The 21,183-nt window shown below is 42.3% G+C and overlaps 2 protein-coding genes across 4 annotated transcripts; one reads left to right on the forward strand and one right to left on the reverse strand.

The window, feature by feature from the left end:
• The first annotated feature begins 14,884 nt into the window (after positions 1-14,884).
• LOC125715986 (uncharacterized) lies at positions 14,885-16,742 on the forward strand. 3 transcript variants are annotated; one of them, XM_048988173.1, is made up of 7 exons: positions 14,885-15,267; positions 15,361-15,431; positions 15,581-15,757; positions 16,030-16,079; positions 16,260-16,322; positions 16,499-16,630; positions 16,714-16,742. In XM_048988173.1, exons 1-7 carry the CDS (start codon positions 15,095-15,097, stop codon positions 16,732-16,734), a joined length of 687 nt encoding a protein of 228 aa, XP_048844130.1. In that variant the 5' UTR covers positions 14,885-15,094; the 3' UTR covers positions 16,735-16,742. The 3 variants fall into 3 exon arrangements, with proteins under 3 accessions (XP_048844130.1, XP_048844131.1, XP_048844132.1); XM_048988174.1 differs by lacking the exon at positions 16,499-16,630 and having other exon boundaries at positions 16,714-16,736; XM_048988175.1 differs by lacking the exon at positions 16,030-16,079 and having other exon boundaries at positions 16,260-16,736.
• On the reverse strand, positions 16,737-18,401 carry LOC125715987 (putative nuclease HARBI1). The gene is made up of 3 exons (XM_048988176.1): positions 17,450-18,401; positions 17,242-17,353; positions 16,737-17,141 (listed from the first exon to the last, which is right to left on the reverse strand). The coding sequence occupies exons 1-3, from the start codon at positions 17,576-17,578 to the stop codon at positions 16,768-16,770; spliced, it is 615 nt and encodes a 204-aa protein (XP_048844133.1). The 5' UTR covers positions 17,579-18,401; the 3' UTR covers positions 16,737-16,767.
• Positions 18,402-21,183: the final 2,782 nt, after the last annotated feature.

Here is a 21,183-nt window from a genome sequence, read left to right on the forward strand (position 1 = left end):
TAAAGCTTTATGGTCAGGCTGTTCAGAACTGGAATTTTCTAAGACTTCTTCCTGTGATCATGTGTGACAAGGTGAAAGAGCCCACAGATGATGATTGGCAGTTGACCCTTCAGCTAAAAGACATTGTGGAGCTGATTTGTGCACAGAAAATTTTATTGCCAGAGGTTGCATACCTTGACGTTCTTATCCAAGAATATCTTGCTTGTAGATTTTCTTTCTTTCCAGGACATAGGTTAAAGCCTAAGCATCACTACTTGCGACACTACCCTGCACTGATTTTAAAGTTTGGTCCTTTGATCAGGTTGTGGACAATGCGATTTGAAAGTAAATAAGGCACCATGGCAACAACAGTCAGAACAGCATCCAGTTCACAGCTAGTTTTAAAAATTGCTTTAACGCAGAGTGATTACAGGAAATAGGTGTACTGCTTAATATTAATTAAATTATTAAAATGTGCTAATAATAGACATATTTGTCAGTCAGACATTGTGCTTTTTAAAGAGCAGAAGGGATACATTAAATTACGATTATATTGTCCTTACTGTATATATTTTTACATTTTTCCCCTCAATGATATAAATATTTTCCCCCCTGACATATAATCAGTGTAAGCACACAAACACATTGGCCGGTTATCCTATTCATTCAGTTCCACGGACAGTGACCTGTGTTACTGTGCTGTGACATCTGGTTCCTTCATTGGCTCTGTATATTTCTATAAATGACTAAATGGCTCTGTTGTAGAAATTTCCAGCCAGAGACTTGGTTCCTATATAACGAGAAGATTTTATTTTTACTCGGACTGAGAAGCTACAGAAAATCATCTCTGCATGTGATCTCCCCTTTACTGCTCAAGCAGAGCACACGCACATCAGCAAGTGTCAAGGCAGCAAGTGCATACAAACAACTTCTCAGGACAGTTATAGGGCCTTCAGGAGGAACCAAACTGCTGCCTCATTCAGAGATACCATTGTCTAAGACTTGCACTAAAACATTCTGAGCACTTGGGCATATTTAAACAAAGTAGTATGGCACCTGTGTCAGAATCCATCCCTGCCTTGTCCTGTTCACATGTCACTGGCCATCCTATTCTCTCCTCTGTCTTGTACCCCTTAGCCCATAGTGTGTTTGCCTGCTCATAAGGCCACCATGTGGCTTAACGGGTCAAGTGGTTCCTGACTCCCCTTTTAGTTGTGGGTTTTGAGGATATCACAGGGTCTGTGTTTTCATGATTGTCCCCCAGGCCACCATGCAGCTCAGCCCAGGATTCTCCACCCATTCTACCTTTACTCCTTCAGCCGCATACACGAGTCAGGCCTAGGTTATTCAAATTTCGTCCTGCCAAATTTACTGGACAGGAAGTGGACACTGCAAATGAATATGTGAATACTCCAATACCTACATCTTTACAAGTTACATTAAGGGGTTTGGTACAGTAAATGGTTGTGAGGTGGGATTTCTTCTTGATGTCTGTTTGTAGCCCGTCCACCAGCAGCTGCTGCTGTATTTATCACACCAAGCAGGGAACGTATATTGCTAAGTTTTTCTTAGTTCAATTACACTTGACTAAGCTAATTAAGCTGGCTATGTTGTTTACATTCAGAAGGATGCCGCCATATTGGGTTATACACAGATGCCACAATAGCTCACACTCACATTCCCTCTTCATTATTTTTCTAAATACACTCTATCCTGCCTTGTCACCTGCAACAAGATCTCACTCCCTGTATCGAGTAAAGTCTTTCTAATGGTTGAGCAGATTTCTGCTTCTCTCCTAACCATGGACATCCAAAGTAAGATGAAGCAAAATGTTAGGGAATTTGACAACACATGGTTACTCTTTTGGTAACAGTGACTTTGGTTTTATTTTGATAGATGTAAACCACATAATATGGTCTTAACCTTGTTTTCTGTCCTAAAAGCAAACTTTTGTGTTACAGGAGAAAAGTGCACAGCTGCTCAGATCAACCCCAGCTATTCAGCGCATATGGGAATCTTTTCAAAATACCATGTGAGTCTAAATACCATCTAAAGTAATATAAGCTCTTTAGATGACGCTCAAATAATCAATTCCCATCAACTTGGTGTCAGAACACAAACTCGGTGGCAAAAAAGTGAAGCACAACAGACTAAGTTGTGAAAATGAAATCTGCATGTGATGAAAGGGCATGTGACAGTATCTCGATGATTATAATATCAGATCAAACGGAGTTGGCGGTATGGCCACACTGCTGGTCCCATGTCAGTAGGGTATAGCACACCCCTGGGCCCGGATACCACTAGGATGTCACTGGTGTACCACTGTGCCGTCAGAGTGTGGTGTGTCACTCCACAGTGTTGGCAGGATTGCTCTTCTCCCTGCGGCGCCACCATACGCACACGACGGTCATCTGTGGTACTGCAGAACTGAGATGTATCGCTGAACATGGTAGGACGCCAGTCGTCATCAGTCCATGCCTCCCAGTGACTACACCACTCCAAACGCAACCGTTTCTGTGCTATTGTGAACGGCAGCCTATGCATGGGACGGTGAACCCGTAGTCCAGCTGATGCCAGTCATCGCGACACGATGATATAGGGTGTTGTAGAGAGTCCAGTAGCTGTGTCCATATATCAGGCGCAGGTGTCATGGGGATCTGTGATGCTTGGAGCACAATCCAACGATCCTTCCTTGGCGTGGTCTGTCTTGGATGACCAGAAACTTCACGACGTGTGTGGATGCCTCACGTGCCCATTGGTTTCAATATCAGGCGACTGATATCCGCATGGCCCACATGCAGTTGCACCATATGACCACCTGGCTTCATGCAAACCCGCAATGCAACCCTATCAAACTCCGTCAAGTGCTGTTAACTGGCTAATGTGACTACGAGGCATCCTGTGTCTGGTAATTAAACATGCCAACTCCTTGCAATTCTAATCATTTACATATCCATCACTGGTCTGCACGTGTACCAAATTACATCTAAATTGGATAGTTCTGGGTTTTCAACTTTTTTTTCCCTGAGTGTATATGCCCTTCACTGATGAGAAATTCATCAACATCTAAGTCCTACATTCATGTACAATACATATTAAATGAATATTTTGTCACTATTAGTCTTGATGTATCATTCTTTGAATGCACTCAATTGAATCATGGACAGTGGTTCCACATGGTAAAAAAATGAATATTCTGAAAAGGAAACATCCTTCTTCGGTTGATACATTCACTTTGTATTCTGAGAAGGTTTTTCCCTTGATTGCCTTGTACAGTATGTCTAGTGTGTTTTTTGGTATGAATGTGGCATTAATCATACAATGAAAAAAACACTGACTTGTAGTGAACATGTAAAACAAAAACATGCAGTGTCATCTATCCATTTTTCAAACCGCTTATCCTATTGGGTCACGGGGGGTCCGGAGGCAGGGAACAACCCAGGATGGGGGGCCAGCCCATCACAGGGCTCACTCACACATGCACACCTATGGTTAATTTAGCGACTCCAATTAGTCTCAGCATGTTTTTGGACTGTGGGGGGAAACCGGAGTACCTGGAGGAAACCCCACGACGACATGGGGAGAACATGCAAACTCCGCACACATGTGATCCAGGCGGAGACACGAACCCGGGTCCCAGAGGTGTGAGGCAACAGTGCTAACCACTACACCACCATGCCGCCCCCATGCAGTGTCATATATAACTGAAATAAGAAATGCTGGATTGCCTGAGTTGCATGCGTGTGTGTTTTTTAATATGGGCAACATGGTTCCCTGAGATGCCTCAGTGTTGCTCACCTCCATCTCTAACACACAGCCTCAGAAATGATTTTAAAACTACTGAAAGAAATAATTGGCTACACTGCAGCTCCACTGTTTTGTTTGGCACCCCTGCATGTCCTGCATTGTGTGGGGAAAAAAGTTGAAGGCTGTGTTACATACTGTAACACAGCTAGAATGCAAAAACACTTTATACTTCACATAAGATGGTGGACCTTATTGACAAAGGCAAATTTGTGTTGACCCCAGCAAGGCAGCTAGCGTACTTTGCATTTCTCACTTACCCGGATGTGACAATAAAGCGCTCCACTACAGTAAACCCTGCAGACAGCATTCCCCTGGAGGATGAGGGGCAGCCACATGAGTGTGTGGCAGAGTCTTTGGTTTACACTAAACTGAGAGCAGACTTGGAGAGCTCTCCCACTGAAAATAGCGAGATGGTTTTGTTTGTGGATGGCTCATGTTGGAGAGATGGGGATGCCTTGAAGGCTGGGTTTGCTGTAGTCCAGGCACAGGGTGATGATTTTCACACTCTCGTTTCAGAGCCAGTGGCACAACCCTGTTCCGCTCAATTAGTGGAGATAAAGGCTTTGACTACAGCGTGCCGGCGAGGACAACATAAGACAGTTACTATCTACACAGACTCTGCATACGCACACGGTGTATGCCATCTCTTTGGAGCAGTCTGGAAGCAAAGGGGCTTTCGCAAAAGTGACGGCTCCCCCATTCAGCATTATAATCAGATTTTGGAGTTGCTACACACAATGATGCGTCCCAAGCGTTTGGCTATTGTTAAGTGTCAGGCCCACCGCAAAGGTCGTGATTTTGTTATTCAAGGAAATGCAGCCTCTGATGCGGCAGCCAGGGCGGCTGCGCAGGTGAGTACTGCTGATCTTTTACCTATGGTGACTACAGAGCAGGTTTCTGATCTGGTGGCCCTGCAGGAGCGGGCGGGCCCCTATGAGGCCTCAGTGTGGCTAAAAAGGGGGGCCTCTAAGGATGCTAATGGTCTGTATCGCAACCATGAGGGACTTTTGGCTGCACCTCTGTCTCTGGTGAATATTTTGATAACGGATGCGCATGGTCTTGACCATTGCGCACGGGGGGAGGAGTTAAGGAAAATTACACAACAAGCTGCAAGCAATGATGGATGCAAGGTTGTCAGAATGTGAATATGAGGTGTGCATTAAGAACAATGTACGCAAAGCAATCACGGCCCCAGTAGGGCACATTCCAGTGCCTGAGGGACCGTTCAGACACTTGTGGTGGACTATGTGGACATGGGAAAAACAGCATATGGAAAGCGATATATGCTTGTGATTGTGGACAGGTTCAGCAGATGGGTGGAGACAATACCGTCCAAGGACATGGGGGCGATGACAGTGGTGAAATTCCTGATCAGAGAGTCCGAGGTTTGGGATCCCAACTGAAATAAGCTCTGATAATGGAGCTGCCTTTGTGGGGAAAGTTAAAAGTTAGTGGTTTAACAGCTGAGAATAAAACAAAAGTTGGCATGTGTGTATCACCCTCAGTTGCAGGGTATGGTGGAGAGAGTGAATGGCACACTTAAGCAGAAGCTGAATAAGATTTGCACCACCATGAAAATGAACTGGGTGGATGCCCTGTCAACAGCCTTGATGGCATATCGGATGGAAACGCACAGGTGATGCATTTGTCTCCGCATGAAATGCTGACTGGGAGACCTATGCCTGGATCGACTTGAGGGGGCGTATAAGGGACCCAGCCTAGATCAGCTGGGGGATGAATTAAAGTTGTACATGAGGACTTTAACCAAAATACACAAAACTATTTCCAAACAGGAAAAGGAGAAAGCACAGAAAGAAGACACAGACCAGGAGGAGCCAGTCATCTTTCCCGGAGATAAAGTCTACCTGCGAGTGTTCCGGTGAAAGTGGCACGAGCCCCGACGAAAGGGACCCTTCAAGGTGACACGAGCCACAGCAACAGCGGTGCAGGTAGAAGGGAGTAATACGTGGTACCATTTGAACCACTGCACTAGAGTACCGCACGAAAGACAGAGTCACTGAAAACTACACAGAGGATGCAGCTGCCCTTGACTCAGATGGCCCTGATGGAGCTCCCAGAGGAGCTCCACAGCTTGGGGTGGAGTCAGTTTCAGGATCAGAGCAGAGTGAGGGCCAAGAGGGAGCATCGCAAGCAGACCAGCCACTCCAGACAGGACACGAAGCTGTGGGTTCTGGTACGGCTGACAGCAACGATGTTAGTGATGCTAATGATTTATCAGGCCCTTCAGGTCTGGGTGCACAGCAGGACCACAGGTCAGGTGAGCACAGGACAACTGACTTCACTGACTCAGCCTGGTCCTTTGATGCTGAATAACCTCTCAGATTACAGTGAGCGAAAGCGGAGAGAAATGGGGGGAGATATGGGAGTGAGGAGAGTGAGCAAATTTTAGAAGGATGCCCAGGATGAAGTAGACCTGGATGGGTTAGCAAAACGTACACTTGGAAATTGGTGGTATAAATGGGCTAAGTATACCGCCACTTCATTAGGGCAGGAGGGGTGTGTGTTGTGTGCAAGTCCTGACCCTTCAGTTAGGGTTGTCCCGTTCCCATACACTAATAAACAGTGTGAAGAATGGGAAATGGAGAGGAGTATGAGATTCTGGAAGAGTCTGTGTCAGGAGGGGCAGGCCCCTAAGAAAGTGCAGGCCCACATCTAACCAGACGGAGCGCATACCGTACTGCCCATATCAGCGTCTGATATATCAGGGAAATACTAAATATGCATAGAGGGTGGAAAAGCATTGTGGGCAGTTTAAGCCCTGGGAAGGAGGTCAGCAAGATATTATGGCGAACAAATTGAGTTTTTTTACAGCAAATTTTCCTCTCTTCATGTTGTCCCTACTGCGCAGATTAATCGTCCCATGTGCCTGCCAGCAAATATTGCTCCTTTACCTGCCGAATGCTGCCTAATTTTAATGCTGCAATTGAAAGGCTTCAAACATGATATGGGTGTGTGGGTTCTTACTAAAAAGTTATAATTCAAGTAGCCTCAATAACAGTCCATTTTGATGGCAGGTACCTGAAAGTACAACTCTGGAGGACCTTGAGAAGTGAAAGACACCTCTGCTTGACTTCATGGCCAATGCAGGTTGTCTGAGGCCTATCCGGTCAATAAGAGATGGGAATCTGCTGGAACATGACATTGTCACGTTTCAGGTCATCCACAGGGGTCAGGGTCCATTTCAGAGGTATTCTGTGTTCTGTTTACATGTACGTTAGTTAGGATCAGAATTTTATCCTTTGACCAACATGGATCAAGTTGCTATTATTTCTTTGAATATAAACTAATAAAGTAACCAGTAACACATTGATAATTAATAAGTGAGTTATAAACACTGTCTACATTCTGCGCCACCTGTTCTGCTTTGAGCCAATCACAATTACTGCTGACCAGATGGAAGATCTTTTCAGCATTCATCTGTCTCCAGAAGGTAGCAACAAGAGAGTTGCTGAGGAAATAGACTCTCCAGAAGGTAATGACCATCTCCAGGATGCAGAAGGTACTTTAATTGACCGTATAGTGTAGAAGTAAATGTTGTTTTTGTAAAACAAAATATACCTGTATAACAAAAAACACTGTAGCTAAAGTTAAATCCTCTTACTGGACAATCACCTATTTTAAATCGCTCTTCAGTTTTATCCGTTTTCCAAACCTCTTATCCTTCTGGGTCACGGGGGTCGGGAGCCCATCCCAGAAGCAATGGGCACGAGGCAGGGAACAACCCTGAATGGGGTCAAGCCCATTGCAGGGCACACTCACACACCATTCACTCACACATGCACACTTACGGGCAATTTAGCAACTCCAATTAGTCTCAGCATGTTTTTAGACTGTGGGGGAGAACCGGAAAACCCAGAGGAAACCGCACGATACCATGGGGAGAACATGCAAACTCCACACACATCTGACCCCGGCGGAGACTTGAACCCGGGTCGCAGAGGTGTGAGGCAACAGTGCTAACCACTGCACCAGCATGTCGCCCCATCCTATTAAGCTTATTGTTCAGAATTAAAAATGGGGTTATTAAGAAAGAGTAGCCTCCTATAAAATAGCCCAGCACTCCTCCCTCCAGGCCAAGAATATTTTCTTTATGGTCCAGTTCAAAATAATATCAACTGCAGAAATACGGAGCACATGTAATTTATCTGTATTTTAGATGGTAGACGAGTGGCTGGGTGACGTCGTGGCTGGATGACTTGCAGTGTAGCTTGTTATCTGTGCGTTCTGGACAGGCTGCTGACTTCTGATTACTTTTGCCATTTGGTTCGATGTTACGTCATTTCCAGGTGTGTCGGTGCCCAGTATGAAGCTAATCGCCGCATTATAGTTATGAAAAGAAGACAGAATAGCAAAGAAATTGAGGCAGAATTAATTCAACAAAGTATTAAAAATATTACTCAAGTAGATGAATCGCTTCTTGAGACTGAAGGCGACTGTATTTGCACGAACGAGCGTCGAAAAGAAATGCATTATTGTCGCGTTTAAATGAAATAGTAGTAAGTGTCACATTTGCGACGTATTACAGGAGGATGTTAATCTTAACTTTGACTGTAAAATATCATAATAAACAAGAAATGTGAGTTTTTAGTCTGCTTAAACAAGACTACCGATGTTACAGCGAGCGGACGCTGCTGCCGCGCAGGAGAAGCGAAGCGACATTGCCTTTAAAATGAGAGATTACATTCCGTGGCAGGGGGACAGTTTACAGCACGACACCGGCATTAGGCAGCAGGATGGGTGGGTTAGGTGATCTCCCAGACTGAAAGGGATTCTGGGGACTCAGGGGACAGTGTCGCCCTGAGGGACTGAGGGCCACGTCAGAGGGGGCCTGATGTAGAGGGGCCCAGACAAGGGATGGCTGATGTAGAGGAGCCAGGTGTGGAGGTGCCACATATTGAGGAACCCTGGTGATCACACTACAGGGGGCCAAATGTTGGTGGGCCAAGAGGAAGTGGCTGGGGAGTAGAAAGCATAGATGTCTTGGAGGTGGGTAGACTACAGAGATTTATGCACCCCGGGATTCCCTCAAGTGCCTCTCAGATCTAGGATGGCCAATACTCGGTCCTCCCCAGGAGTGAGAGGATGCAGACTGGCTCCCCCCAGCCCTCCTCACCGGCTCCCTCCAAAGAGCTGTAGCCCTCCTTTTGGTGATGCCGACATCGTCCCTGCACTTCCCCCTCACACCCTCTGCCATGCGGCAGCAGCCATGGCCCACAGAATGTATCTTTTTCTTTGATCTCTTGCTATTTTCCTGGCATATTTTTGTGTTTTGCTAACATGCATCATGGTACAGGAAACGTACCCCAGAGCAGGACTGTAGACTAAACCATTTTCAGGAAGGGTAGGTGTGCTTGGGGTGAAAAATAACTTTAAATTAATTGATGAGATATATTAATTTTATCTGTATTATTTTGAATAAATACAGCCCCCCCGCATATTTATGACTGACCCACAAACTCACACACTGTCCACGGATGAGAACAGCGCAGACCCTGCACAGTGAAGGTTGGCAACTCCTTCCAATTTTATAGCCCAAACCACAAGTAAAAGATACCCAAAATCAGACCCTTCATAAACTTTTCTATCTCCAAAAATACTCCATAATGCTGCTTAAAATTAAGCAATGCACGCACAAGTTAAAGCTCTTTTCTTTGTAATGAATGAGGAAAGAAATAGTTTTGGATAAAGAAATGAATTAGTCTTTTTTTTCATGTGAGCATCCTCCTGCAGCATTTAAATATGGAAAAGTGGCTGATGGATGGACCTGTATTAAATTTGGGTGGGCCTGAGTGAAGCTCATTACCCTACATTTTCTTATATAGGCTTAGATATTTACAACATGGTGACTGCAACAATAATACACCCACGACTGTGGTGTTCTACCTAAAGAGCACCACTAGAGGGAGCTCACACATTCTGTCGTACTTGCCACAGTAACAGCAGTGATGTGCAGGAACAGAGTTAGAAGCCGGTAATACATATAAAAAATGTAATTTCATTAATCTGAATGGGTGGGCCCAGCAGAGCTCACCCAGGCCTATCTATAGCTCTGCCTCTGCATCAGTCCATCTCTTTGCAGTCCAAATTGTACATCTACCAAACTGGACAGAAAATTTACAACCATTCTGTTTGGTGGTCAGATTTAAGGAATGTCACATTAGTAAATTCACGTTCTACATGAACATCTGAAATTGTCAGAGACAAAATCGGCAGTACAGGCAGACCAATGTCTTTGAAACTCCTTTTTCCTTCAGCACCCTCATACTGCAAAACCTCAGTCCAAAATTCTCCATGTTGGTCTTCTCTTTGAAACTGCAACAGGAGAGCTCTCTCCACTGGTTTTATAATTCACGAAGGGAACAGGAAAGGCCCTCTTTTGGTAGGCTGCCTACTGCAGGCTCTCTTACCCGGGGATGAGGCATCTCCAGCTTACTCAAGTGACTCTGGAAATTGCATATGATACTGTGTCTGGAAGCAGTCCATGCTGCGCTTAGGAATGACGTCTGTTTTGGTGTAGAATTGAATGTGGAATTTACTGTAAATACCTAGCAAAAAAAAAAAGCTGCCAGAAAGGTATTGCAAAATTGCTGTTAATCACTGTAAAACCCCCAGCTCCATGGGTGTCCCTACAGGTGGCTGCCCTTTGCTGCCAGGTTTGCTGTTACCTTTGTCTGTGCCCGTGTGTCAAGTAGAGCAAGATGGGGTAGGTGAAAAGAGAATTTCCCCAAGGGGAGTAACAAAGCATCTTCATTTCATTTAGAAAATAATTACAAAATGTCTTTTACAGGTTTTGTCCTATGTAAATTACAGCAATTGTCTTTTTTAAACAGAAAAATAACAATTAACTGTAATCTAGTTTAAAATATTATCTTGTATTCTATTCAAAATATAGAAGTTACCTAGCAACTGGAATTGGCAATAAATGCTATTAATACTCCACAATACTGAATGTTGTTGTAGAATGCTTTCCAAGTTAATTTTTGTATTTTACATTTGCAGCTATGCAATCTATGCATATTGTTAAGTGGTTTAAATGAGACTAAGACGAAAATGACAGCCTGAGACAGAGACCCACACAGAGCAAACTCACATTAACTGGAATGACATTAACTTGAAAATTTCAGGATAATCTTAAGAACATAAGAACATAAGAACTATACAAACGAGAGGAGGCCATTCGGCCCATCAAGCTCGCTTGGGGAGAACTAAACTAATAGCTCAGAGTTGTTAAAATCTTATCTAGCTCTGATTTAAAGGAACCCAAGGATTCAGCTTGCACTACATTATCAGGAAGGCTATTCCATACTCTGACTACACGCTGTGTAAAGAAGTGCTTCCTTAAATCCAGCTTGAAATGTTCTCCCGCTAATTTCCACCTATGGCCACGAGTTCGTGTATTTAAACTAATGCTGAAGTAACTGTTTGGTTGAACAGCATCCAAACCTGTTAGAATCTTATATACCTGGATCATGTCCCCCCTCAGTCTCCTTTGCTTGAGACTGAACAGATTTAGCTCAAGTAACCGTTCCTCGTATGACATTCCTCTAAGACCAGGAATCATTTTTGTGGCCCTACGCTGCACCTTTTCTAAGGCCACAATGTCCTTTTTAAGATATGGTGACCAAACCTGCACACAATATTCTAGGTTGAGGTCTCACCAAGGAATTGTATAATCTTAGCATTACCTCCCTTGACTTAAACTCCACACACCTGGAGATATACCCCAACATCCTATTGGCCTTTTTTATTGCTTCCTCACACTGGCGAGAATGGGACATGGAAGCATCAACATACACACCAAGGTCTTTCTCATGATCAGCTACCTTTATTTCAGTGACACCCATGAAATACCTGTACTTTATATTTCTGCTCCCTAGATGGAGTACCTTACATTTATCTTCACACCCGTTAACCACTTGATGGAATTCAACTTAGTCAGAGTTGCAACAAAGTCAAGTATTTTATGAATAACTATGAATAAAATGACAGCCTGAGACAGAGACCCACACAGAACAAACTCACATTAACAGGAAAGATGACATTAACATGAAAATGAGTTGCAACAAAGTCAAGTGTTTTTAAAACTGACCATATTCTAGGCTTAAAGGCCCAATTTGAAATCAGGACTGGACATAGAAATCTATTCAGAACAACATTACATTAATGTTAGAATAATGTTATATTTTTTGCTGGTCTGTGTTAATGTAATACAACAACTCTGTTCTAATAGCTCCCTGTTACTTTAATGCTGCATGTGTGTGTAATTTATAGCAAGTTAGGCAAGCTACAGATTCAACCATTAAACTGCATTTTCATTCCACATTTTTTGACAGTTCTGTCCAAAAACATATTCCACCAAATCAGCCGTAACAAATTCCAATAACTTCAACCTTCAAATGTATTAAAGTTGATATTTTTCAGTGTGTTCCTAAATCTTACGGTATAAGCAAAAGGTATAAATAAAAGATTAAGAACAATTTCCATTCGAATAGTGGAGAAGAGTCCTCATCTTTTGTACATGTGTCATGCTCAGAGTCCATCAATCGCCTGAGGAGAGAGGAGATGTGAGGATTGACTGAGTTGTTCTTCTCAGGCATCGTCCCACTTCTTTGGTTTACAGTCTTCATGCTGCTGCTTGGATTGATTCCAATGAAACAGTTGAAACCGCAAAATCACATGAATAAAACTTACGCTGACCCTCACTGAAGCAGCCTGGTATCTGTTTCATACCTCACTTTACAACACACAGGACTTTTTTTTTAACAATTTAAAGGCACAAGTTATTTTACTTCATGGCCAACCCATGTTTGCTAGTTTAATGGCAGAAAAATAGTCAAAGCCAGGCGCCTGGTCCACAAGGGTTGTACTCAGTCACTGGTGTATTTAGGGTATAAACATGCTATAAACTAATTTTTTCAAACAATTTCTTTAAGAGCTACATGCGCTTGCACCTTGGTGAATTGCTATTATAATGGTGGACTTGCCAGGTAGAAGAAAAGAATAGAGGTCTGCATTCCCGTGGAACCGATGGCAATAAAGTGCTATCAAAAGTTTCATTTTTGAATGTGGGAGCATGGGGGGGGGGGCAAGTGATATGTTTACAGGAAAAAAGAATTAAAACAAATGTATTTTTTTGTTATCAAACAATTATTTATTTGCATGAGTGAATAGAAAATTACATTAACTCCCTATAACGCCACATGTATCATATTTAAGACCTCTACGTCAGTAATACGATTATCCCTTTCCTCAAAAACCTGGTGTATATAATGATATACCTGTATTCTGCCCTCTGGTGGATGACCTATGTAGTTCAGATGGAAAACGTCTTTTTTTTTTCAAGAATCACTGACGGCTGCAAACACGTTGTAGCCGGCAGGATTTTCATGGGATAAGAAGTCCTATTTTGGGAACAGTTACAGTAAGCGCAATGTAGCGAAAATTAATTATATTTCAAAATGAGTCTTTATTAGTGTGAACTAACTAATAATAACTTAATATATCATGAAATATTTTATAGAAAAACGTGCTGAAAATGTGTGTATCAAATATGATACTACGGGTATGAAAATGTATTATATTTGTCAGTGCATCAGGTGTTGTTTTAGTCAATTTCTTGATTAAATTTTATACCATAATACAAACAACAATTAATATATAACCGGTACGAGTAGCGACCATATAGCTGAAAAGGGGACCTTTATTTTGATACCCCGAGGGGATTTTTATGATGATATGGGGCGCGGTATTCCATCAGATTTATACCCGCATAATCTCGCGATTCGAATCGAAGTACTGTTTGGTCTTGGAGGTTTCTTGGGAAGAGGGAGTGCGGCAAGTAGCCTAGTCTTCCTCTGGATAAGGCGGACCACTCTTCGTGAAGTTTTGGGGCATTGATGGTGAGGGACGAACGCATTTGCCCAAAGGCACAAGGGGGTGAAGTCGTGTATCCAGAACAAGATTGTTTGCAAAGACAAGGTATGGGTTTTATCTTTTTCCTAACATAGTTAATTGCTATTGAGTCGGACATAGTTTTAATTATTGACTGACGCGATGGTAATATATAAAAGAGCGACCGGAGGTGAAAACCTGATCGGCTGGTGTGAGTGCGGGTCCTCTGGAGGTAGATAAACGCTTTTGCTGTGTGGGATACATGTTGGTTTTATGTTTATTATGAGGAATGGAGTGTGGGTTTTGTAATTTCTGTTTTGGCATTTGCAGGAAACCGCAACCTTTGGGGAAAGTTGTACCCACTGTTTCTCTTCCCCTCTTTTAGGGCGCAACGTATATACTGCCTTTGTAAAATTATCTGCGAACGATACACATGTATAACTCCGCTGAGACCGTGGACTTTCTCGGGTGACTCTGTCCGTACCCTCTAGCAGGCTGTCCCTGGGCTTATTAGTTGGAGCCTGGGACCAGTGCTCTGACGACCCCAGTGTGCGTATTGGAGTGGATTTGCTGTGCGCTGTCGGTATTGGTTTTTATTTTGTTCTGCAGTGAGGACTATTTTGTTGTTTTGAGTATATGGTATTTTGATTTGTTTAAACCAGGGGTGCTAATCGAGCAATAGGGTCCCAGCCTGCTGTGAGGATATCTCTGGCTGCCCAGTGGCGCGGGCCGGGGTTTTAAACTACCTACTGGGGGATATACTTCACCAGTGGAAACATCAACCAGGTCACCGGGAGTTATTGAACCCTCCCCTTTTTGTTGCGATTGTTAATAAAACCAATAAATACTTTTATGATCCAGCCCTAATCTCTCCTGTGTGCTCGCTTTGGATACCGCTTGATTAGGGGGGTACTCGCTCAAGGTCACAAATATAATACTCAATTTTAAGCTTGATTATTTCTTCCAGTATTCGTTTTGAGAATTTGACGTTTATGCTGTTTTGTCTTGTTTGTCTGTTTTGTCCATGCGGGGCGACGGAACACCAGCGACGTCCATTGTGTCCGTGTGATTCACTTTTACTCTCGCACCATGTTTTGTCTTGTTTATAAAGAATTACGGCAGGATAGCTGTGCAGAATCTTTATTGAATGACACGGAGTTTATGTTGTACTCCGTACAGGCAGGGGGCTGTTTCACGAAGCAGGTTTTGCAAACTCTGGGTTAAAACTTGAACTCTGAGTTGATTAACTCTGAGATGTCAACCTCTGAGTTTTTGGTTTCAGAACAGGTGATAACTATTAGTTTATAAAACTCTGAGTTCAATTAACCCTGATTGTCACGCGTGCACGAGCACATAAAAAGGCTCTATCAATGGCATCCAGAGAAAATGATTCACCATGACAACACAGGGAAACAAATCTCGCGCTTCCAATTTCACCCCAGTGGAGCTTGAATTATTAATGATGGCGTATGCTGAATACGAGCATGCCATATCAAAAAAAGGAAACACGATTGTTGCTGCGAAAGAACGGGAACAAGCGTGGCAGAAAATAGCTGACCGAGTGAATGCGTAAGTATTGATAAGAACGATGTTGATTGATGTATATTTAAGAAATATTACTAGTTTTTCTATATTCTCTCTAATTTAATTTCGTTATCACAGGTGTAACCCAACCGGCATAAAGCGCACTTGGCAGCAAATAAAGATGAAGTATAAAAATATAGTACAAACAGGTAGGCACTGGACGATTGGGAGGTTTTGCTCGTCTATAAGACACAAAAGCTACAGTCTCATCTGGCAGCATGTAATATTGTTTAAATCTTTTTACAAAGTTCTAAATGTGGGCTTGGGTGCATATGGTCACATTTTACCTACATATTAGCCAATAGGAAAAAGGCAGAGGCCCGAAAAACTGGTGGGGGTCCACCACCAACACCTCTCACAGAGGCTGAAGAGATGGCTCTCAGCCAAAACACTGGCCGGCCCATGGCTGATGGCATCCTTGGAGGAAGTTCCTCCGATACAGCCATGCCCCAGGACAGAAGTTCATACAGAAGAAGTAAGTAATTCATATGAATGATGTATGTGCATTTGTCCAGTGTTGGCTCAGTGATGGCAATCCATGAAACTCATCATCAAACCCATCATAATCGAACCGATTGTAATGTATTTAACAGTTATAGATGAGTATAATTTGATAGATGCCATTACTTCCTGTACATACTGTTGAAAGACTGTGATATTTGAAAGACTGCCCACTGTTGTACAAGTTATATTCAAAATGTGCAGGTCTCTGTTGATGAATTGCCTGTAATCCACATTGTCTTGCAGTTACTGATGGAGTAATCTCTGTTGTGGAACTGCCAGACACCCATGAAATGGTACATACTCTTCTCGGGACTTTTCATACTATGTCTTTCATTATTGGTGTATGCAAGTAAGAGATACCTTGTCAGCTGGCACAGGGAGGGAAGATGTAGAGCAGCCTATGGTATGCACTGTCTAACAAATACGTCATGTAAGTGATGCACCATTTTAAAACATTCATCCTTTCTTCACAGAGCAATGCAGAGAATCTCCAGGGTGAACCGACTGCATCCACAGCCACAGCTCAGCCTACCTCTGTAAGATGCTGCAGTATTTGCCTGCCAGTTATTGCAATATTGGATTAAGAATCATTCTTCTCATGAAATGAAAATGTCGTTAGCTACAAGTGTCTATTTTCTAAGTTATATTCATAGTTGTACAATTTTCACAGTGCAATACTGCCAAGATGTAACATTGTTCTGTATTCTAATAGCTCCCTGTAAAGCAGTTGTACAAAATATACCTTGAGAAACAAATTGACAAATCGGATCTGGAAATGGAACACATTAAACAAAAAATGCAGAAAACCCTAATAGACATACAAATATTGGAACATCACTTAAAGGTGGGTAGTGGCACAAGTTGATGGATCGTTAACTGTCTTTCAAAACCAAATATTAAAATACTGTTTTGCATATTCAATTACAGGAAATAAAGAAGAGTGCATAAAATGATTGTCATATGTTTTTATTTGCAACTTATTCACTGGAAATGATTAGAACATATTGCGTTTCGAACAGCTTGTCCATCTGTTGCATCAACAGGAATGTCAGGGTTGTTATCAGGGTCAACCTCTGGGGCAGCAACCCAGGTTTCTCGTCTCATCATTGCAATATTGTGCAGGACTACGCATGCAACAATGATATCACAGGCCCTTTCTGGGGTGGCACGGAGGCCACGGAGGCACTGGAAACGGGCCTTCAGTATGCCCAGGGTCATCTCTATTCTGGCCCGGGTCCTGCTGTGAGCCAAGTTATATCTTTGCTGTGGGCCAGGCTCAGGATCAGGGTATGGGGTCAGCAGATAGGGCTGGCATGGGTACCCCCTGTCACCGAGTAGGTAACCACTGAACTCCCCTACAATAATGAGTAGACAGTTTACATGTTAAGGTGCAATATCAGGGAACAAGATATTGCTTAAGGATTATAATATACCGCAGCTACATTGTATACTCACCACGAGCAAGTCTAGCACTCAGTGTGCATTCACGGAACATTCTGGCATCATGCACAGACCCAGGCCACTTTGCCTCCACGTTGCTGATGACATAGGCTGCATCACATATAATCTTCACAATGCAGAACAGTGATTAGTTACTGTAGATGTACTGTAAAGTAGGCCAATAATTCAATGCAGTAAACTACTAAAAGCTAGACACACCTACCTGCACATTGATACTGTGGAATGACTTTCTGTTCACATAGTCTCCTTCATTTACTGAAGGAGCCTTAATGGGAATATGTGTGCCATCTATGCAGCCAATCACACCTGGAAATCCTAACAAAGAGGGCATAAGTCTACGTAATTTTAACAGGTACTGCAGTCAGTTTCTAGTTTTGTATGGTGTTACAATGCGAAGAGTAACTGTATTTTATCTAGTCAACCTACAATTGTGTATTGCTTCAAATCTTAAAGCATATTACTAAGTATATGAGGCTATTACTTCATACCTGCAATTCTATGGAATTCTTCCTTGATTATTCTACTACATCTGTGACCAGGGAATGCCACAAACGTGTAGAGAAAATGTTTAAGCGCAAGAGTAACCTGTCTGATACACCGGCAGACGGTTGCCTTAGAAACATGTTGAGCGTCACCAATATTGTACAGAAAGCTGCCATTACCAAAGAAGCGAAGTGCTGTACAAAGAATTTGCTCGGAACTGAGAGGATGTCCACGGTGTGTTTGACGAGCAAAATGAGGGCTAAGAATATTGTTGAGATAAATGATTGTCTGTGATGAAAAACGGTAACGCTCTAACAGAAAATCATTTGTAAACGATAAAATATCTAAACGGGGTCTGATCACCCTCTCCTGACGTAGATTCCTGCGGATGATTTGTGCTTCGATGTCGACCGGTCTTTCAAGAAAAGGACACGCCATGTCTGAGAAAGTACTTGCTTCAATCTGACTGTTCATTTAAAGAGGAGGAACTCAGAGTTACAGGGATTAAACCTGCTAGCAAGCAGGTTAGCTTCACGGGGTATGTTACCGCGGTAAATGACTCAGAGTTGGGCTCAACTGGCTTTTTGAAACCGATAACTTTGAGTTTCCCTTACCTCACACACAACTAACTCCGAGTTTTCACTGAACCCGCTTCGTGAAACAGCCCCCAGGTAGAACTACTCCGACTGAGTCTCAGCAAGTATGCATAAACAGATCACGTGTGCATTAACCAATCAACATAAAGCTTCTATTTAACACGTACACATCATTTAAATAATCAATTCTGTGTCTAACAAATTATGCAATATTTTCTGCACGAATATTACACACTCTATGCAGGATTTTGTATTGTATTAACTGTAAACTGGAATTTCTAATCAGTTTATAGGTTTTTAAACATATCTTAGACCAGAAATTGTGGTCCCAGCTGACTGATAGATCTTCCACCCATGTTGCAATGAGTCATCCATTTTAGAAAGTGTCCTGTATATTTTAGACAGTAATTTGGGGGGTTTCAGATTAAGGAATTCTGCCACACTTTGCGGTATTTGTAATTTGATTTGATTAGACCTTATTTTTTTTTTTTACTATAGATTTAACTTGTTGATATTCTAAAAATCTATTCTTGCTAATCCCATATTGTTTAATATGTCAAAGGGAATAAAGTCTATTCCTTCAAATATATGTTCCAAGTATTTAATACCTTTACAACTCCAATCTGGGAAGTTTATCAATTATTGTTTAGTAGTACATCAGGGTTGTTCCAGATGGGAGTACGCTTGCATGGGATTAATGAAGACTCAGTCATTTTTAGAAACTCCCAGCACGCTGTCAGAAAAGAGCTGATACTGATGCTTTTGAAGCATTCCTGTCGTTTTGATGTTTGAGCTAATGAATGGTAAATCCGAAATCTCTATCTTATTGCATAGTGCCTGTTCTACGTCTGGCCAAGGCTCATCTAAGAGGGTATGTTTTAACCACCCTGAGATGTTTTGGAGCCTGTTGGCAAAGAAATAGTGGTGAAAGTTAGGCCGATCTAGTCCTCCTTTATCCTTAGTCCTTTGCAGTGTTTCTAAGCTAATACGTGGGGGTTCATCTGAATTCCTCTGGAAAGATAGCGGAGTCCAGAGATCTAAACCAGTCAGGTGATGTTTTGCTCGGGATCATTGCAAATAAATAATTAGTTCTTGGCAAAACCATCATTTTTATTGAGGCATCCCTTCCCATAAGTGATATGGGTAGGGACTTCCACCTAACCAGATCATCCGCTACTTTCTTTAAAAGTGGGAAATGGTCTAGTTTAGTTGAATCTGCCAGCCTAGGTGTAACATTAATTCCTAAATATTTAATATCTCCAGACTACAGTGGAGAGGAAGAATTATTCTGGAAGGAGCAATTAATTGGAAGAACTGTAGATTTTAACCAGTTTATCGAATAACCTGAGACTCTTGAGAAAGAGTTTATTAATGTAATTACCTCAGAAAGAGTGGTTTGTGAATGCTGGAGAAAAAGTAACACATCATCCGCATAAAGTCTTACCTTATGTTCTACATTCCTGCATTTAATGCCTTTAATCACTGTAGCCTGTCTAATTGCTGCTGCTAGTGGTTCAATAAAAATCGCAAACAATGAGGGGGATAGAGGACATCCGTGGCTGGTGCCCCTCTTGAGACAGAAACTGGAGGATGTTTAGTCATTCGTCCTGACGCATGCTGTTGGTGAACTATATAATATTTTTAACCAGTTTATGAAAGAGTTTCTGAAACCAAATTTGCATAAAGCTGCAAATAAAAAATTCCAGTTACTGTAACTCTATCGAATGCTTTTTCTGCATTTAGAGACAGTATTGTAATTTGAAGGTTTTTATTGCATGAATAGTCTATGTCTAGATTAAGTAATGTACGTGTATTTGTTGATGAGTGCCTCCCTTATGAAACCAGTTTGGTCAGGATGAATTATGAGAGGGGTTAACTTCTCTATTCTTTTTGAGAGAGCTTTGCAGATTATTTTAAGGTCAACGTTTATAAGGGATATTGGACGATAGCTGGTAGATACTGTAGGATCTTTGCCTGGTTTTAGCAAGAGACTAATGTTTGCAGAATTCATATTTGGTGGTAGCCGACCATTTTCCCTGGTTTCTTGCAACATTCTGCAGAATGTTGATGCCAGAATTGTCCAGAATTCTTTATAGAATTCTGCTGGAAATCCATCTGGACCTGGAGCCGTTTTATTGGGCATACCGTTCAGGGCTTCCTGGAGTTCACCTGGTGTCAGCGGAGAATCCAGTGCCATCGCTTGATTGTCTGATAATTTCGGAAGGGTTATACTATCAAGAAACTGATCAATTTCGTCTTTAGATGGGTTTATCTGTGGTGAATATAAAGATTTGTAAAAGTCCCTGAAAGTGCTGTTTTTTCTGTCAGGGTCATATACTGTATCCCCATTTCAGTCTTTAACAGCACATATAGTTGTTTTTTTCCATATTTATTTTTAACTGATCGTATCTAGCCTCGCTTGTCTCCCGTGTCTCCCTTTCCCGAATAAACCCCGATTACCCCGATCCTGCTCGTCAGCCTGGTTTTCTGAACCACCGCCCGCACGATCGCCTGTCCACCCGAACCTTCCCGTGACACATGGTTTCTTCTAAGTCCTGGATACACTTGTTTTCTCTTCTTTTTATGTGATGAGAATGAGATTATTTTACCTCTCATCACAGCTTTGCCTGCTTCCCAGAGAACAGATGCTGATGTTCCAGGCAGGTCATTATAGTCTAAATATAAAGCCCACTCTTTTTTTAAAATAGTTAATAAAATCTCCATCTTTAAGCAATGATGTATTAAATCTCCAGTTTCTACTTGGTGGAATGGCCTTCTTATTTATTAGGGTTAAAGATACAGGAGCATGATCGCTGACAGCTATAGGGTGTATCTCTGTGTCTGAAATGTCACTCAG

The sequence above is a fragment of the Brienomyrus brachyistius genome, chromosome 20, assembly GCF_023856365.1.
Source record: "Brienomyrus brachyistius isolate T26 chromosome 20, BBRACH_0.4, whole genome shotgun sequence".
In the NCBI taxonomy this organism is placed as follows: Eukaryota; Metazoa; Chordata; class Actinopteri; order Osteoglossiformes; family Mormyridae; genus Brienomyrus; species Brienomyrus brachyistius.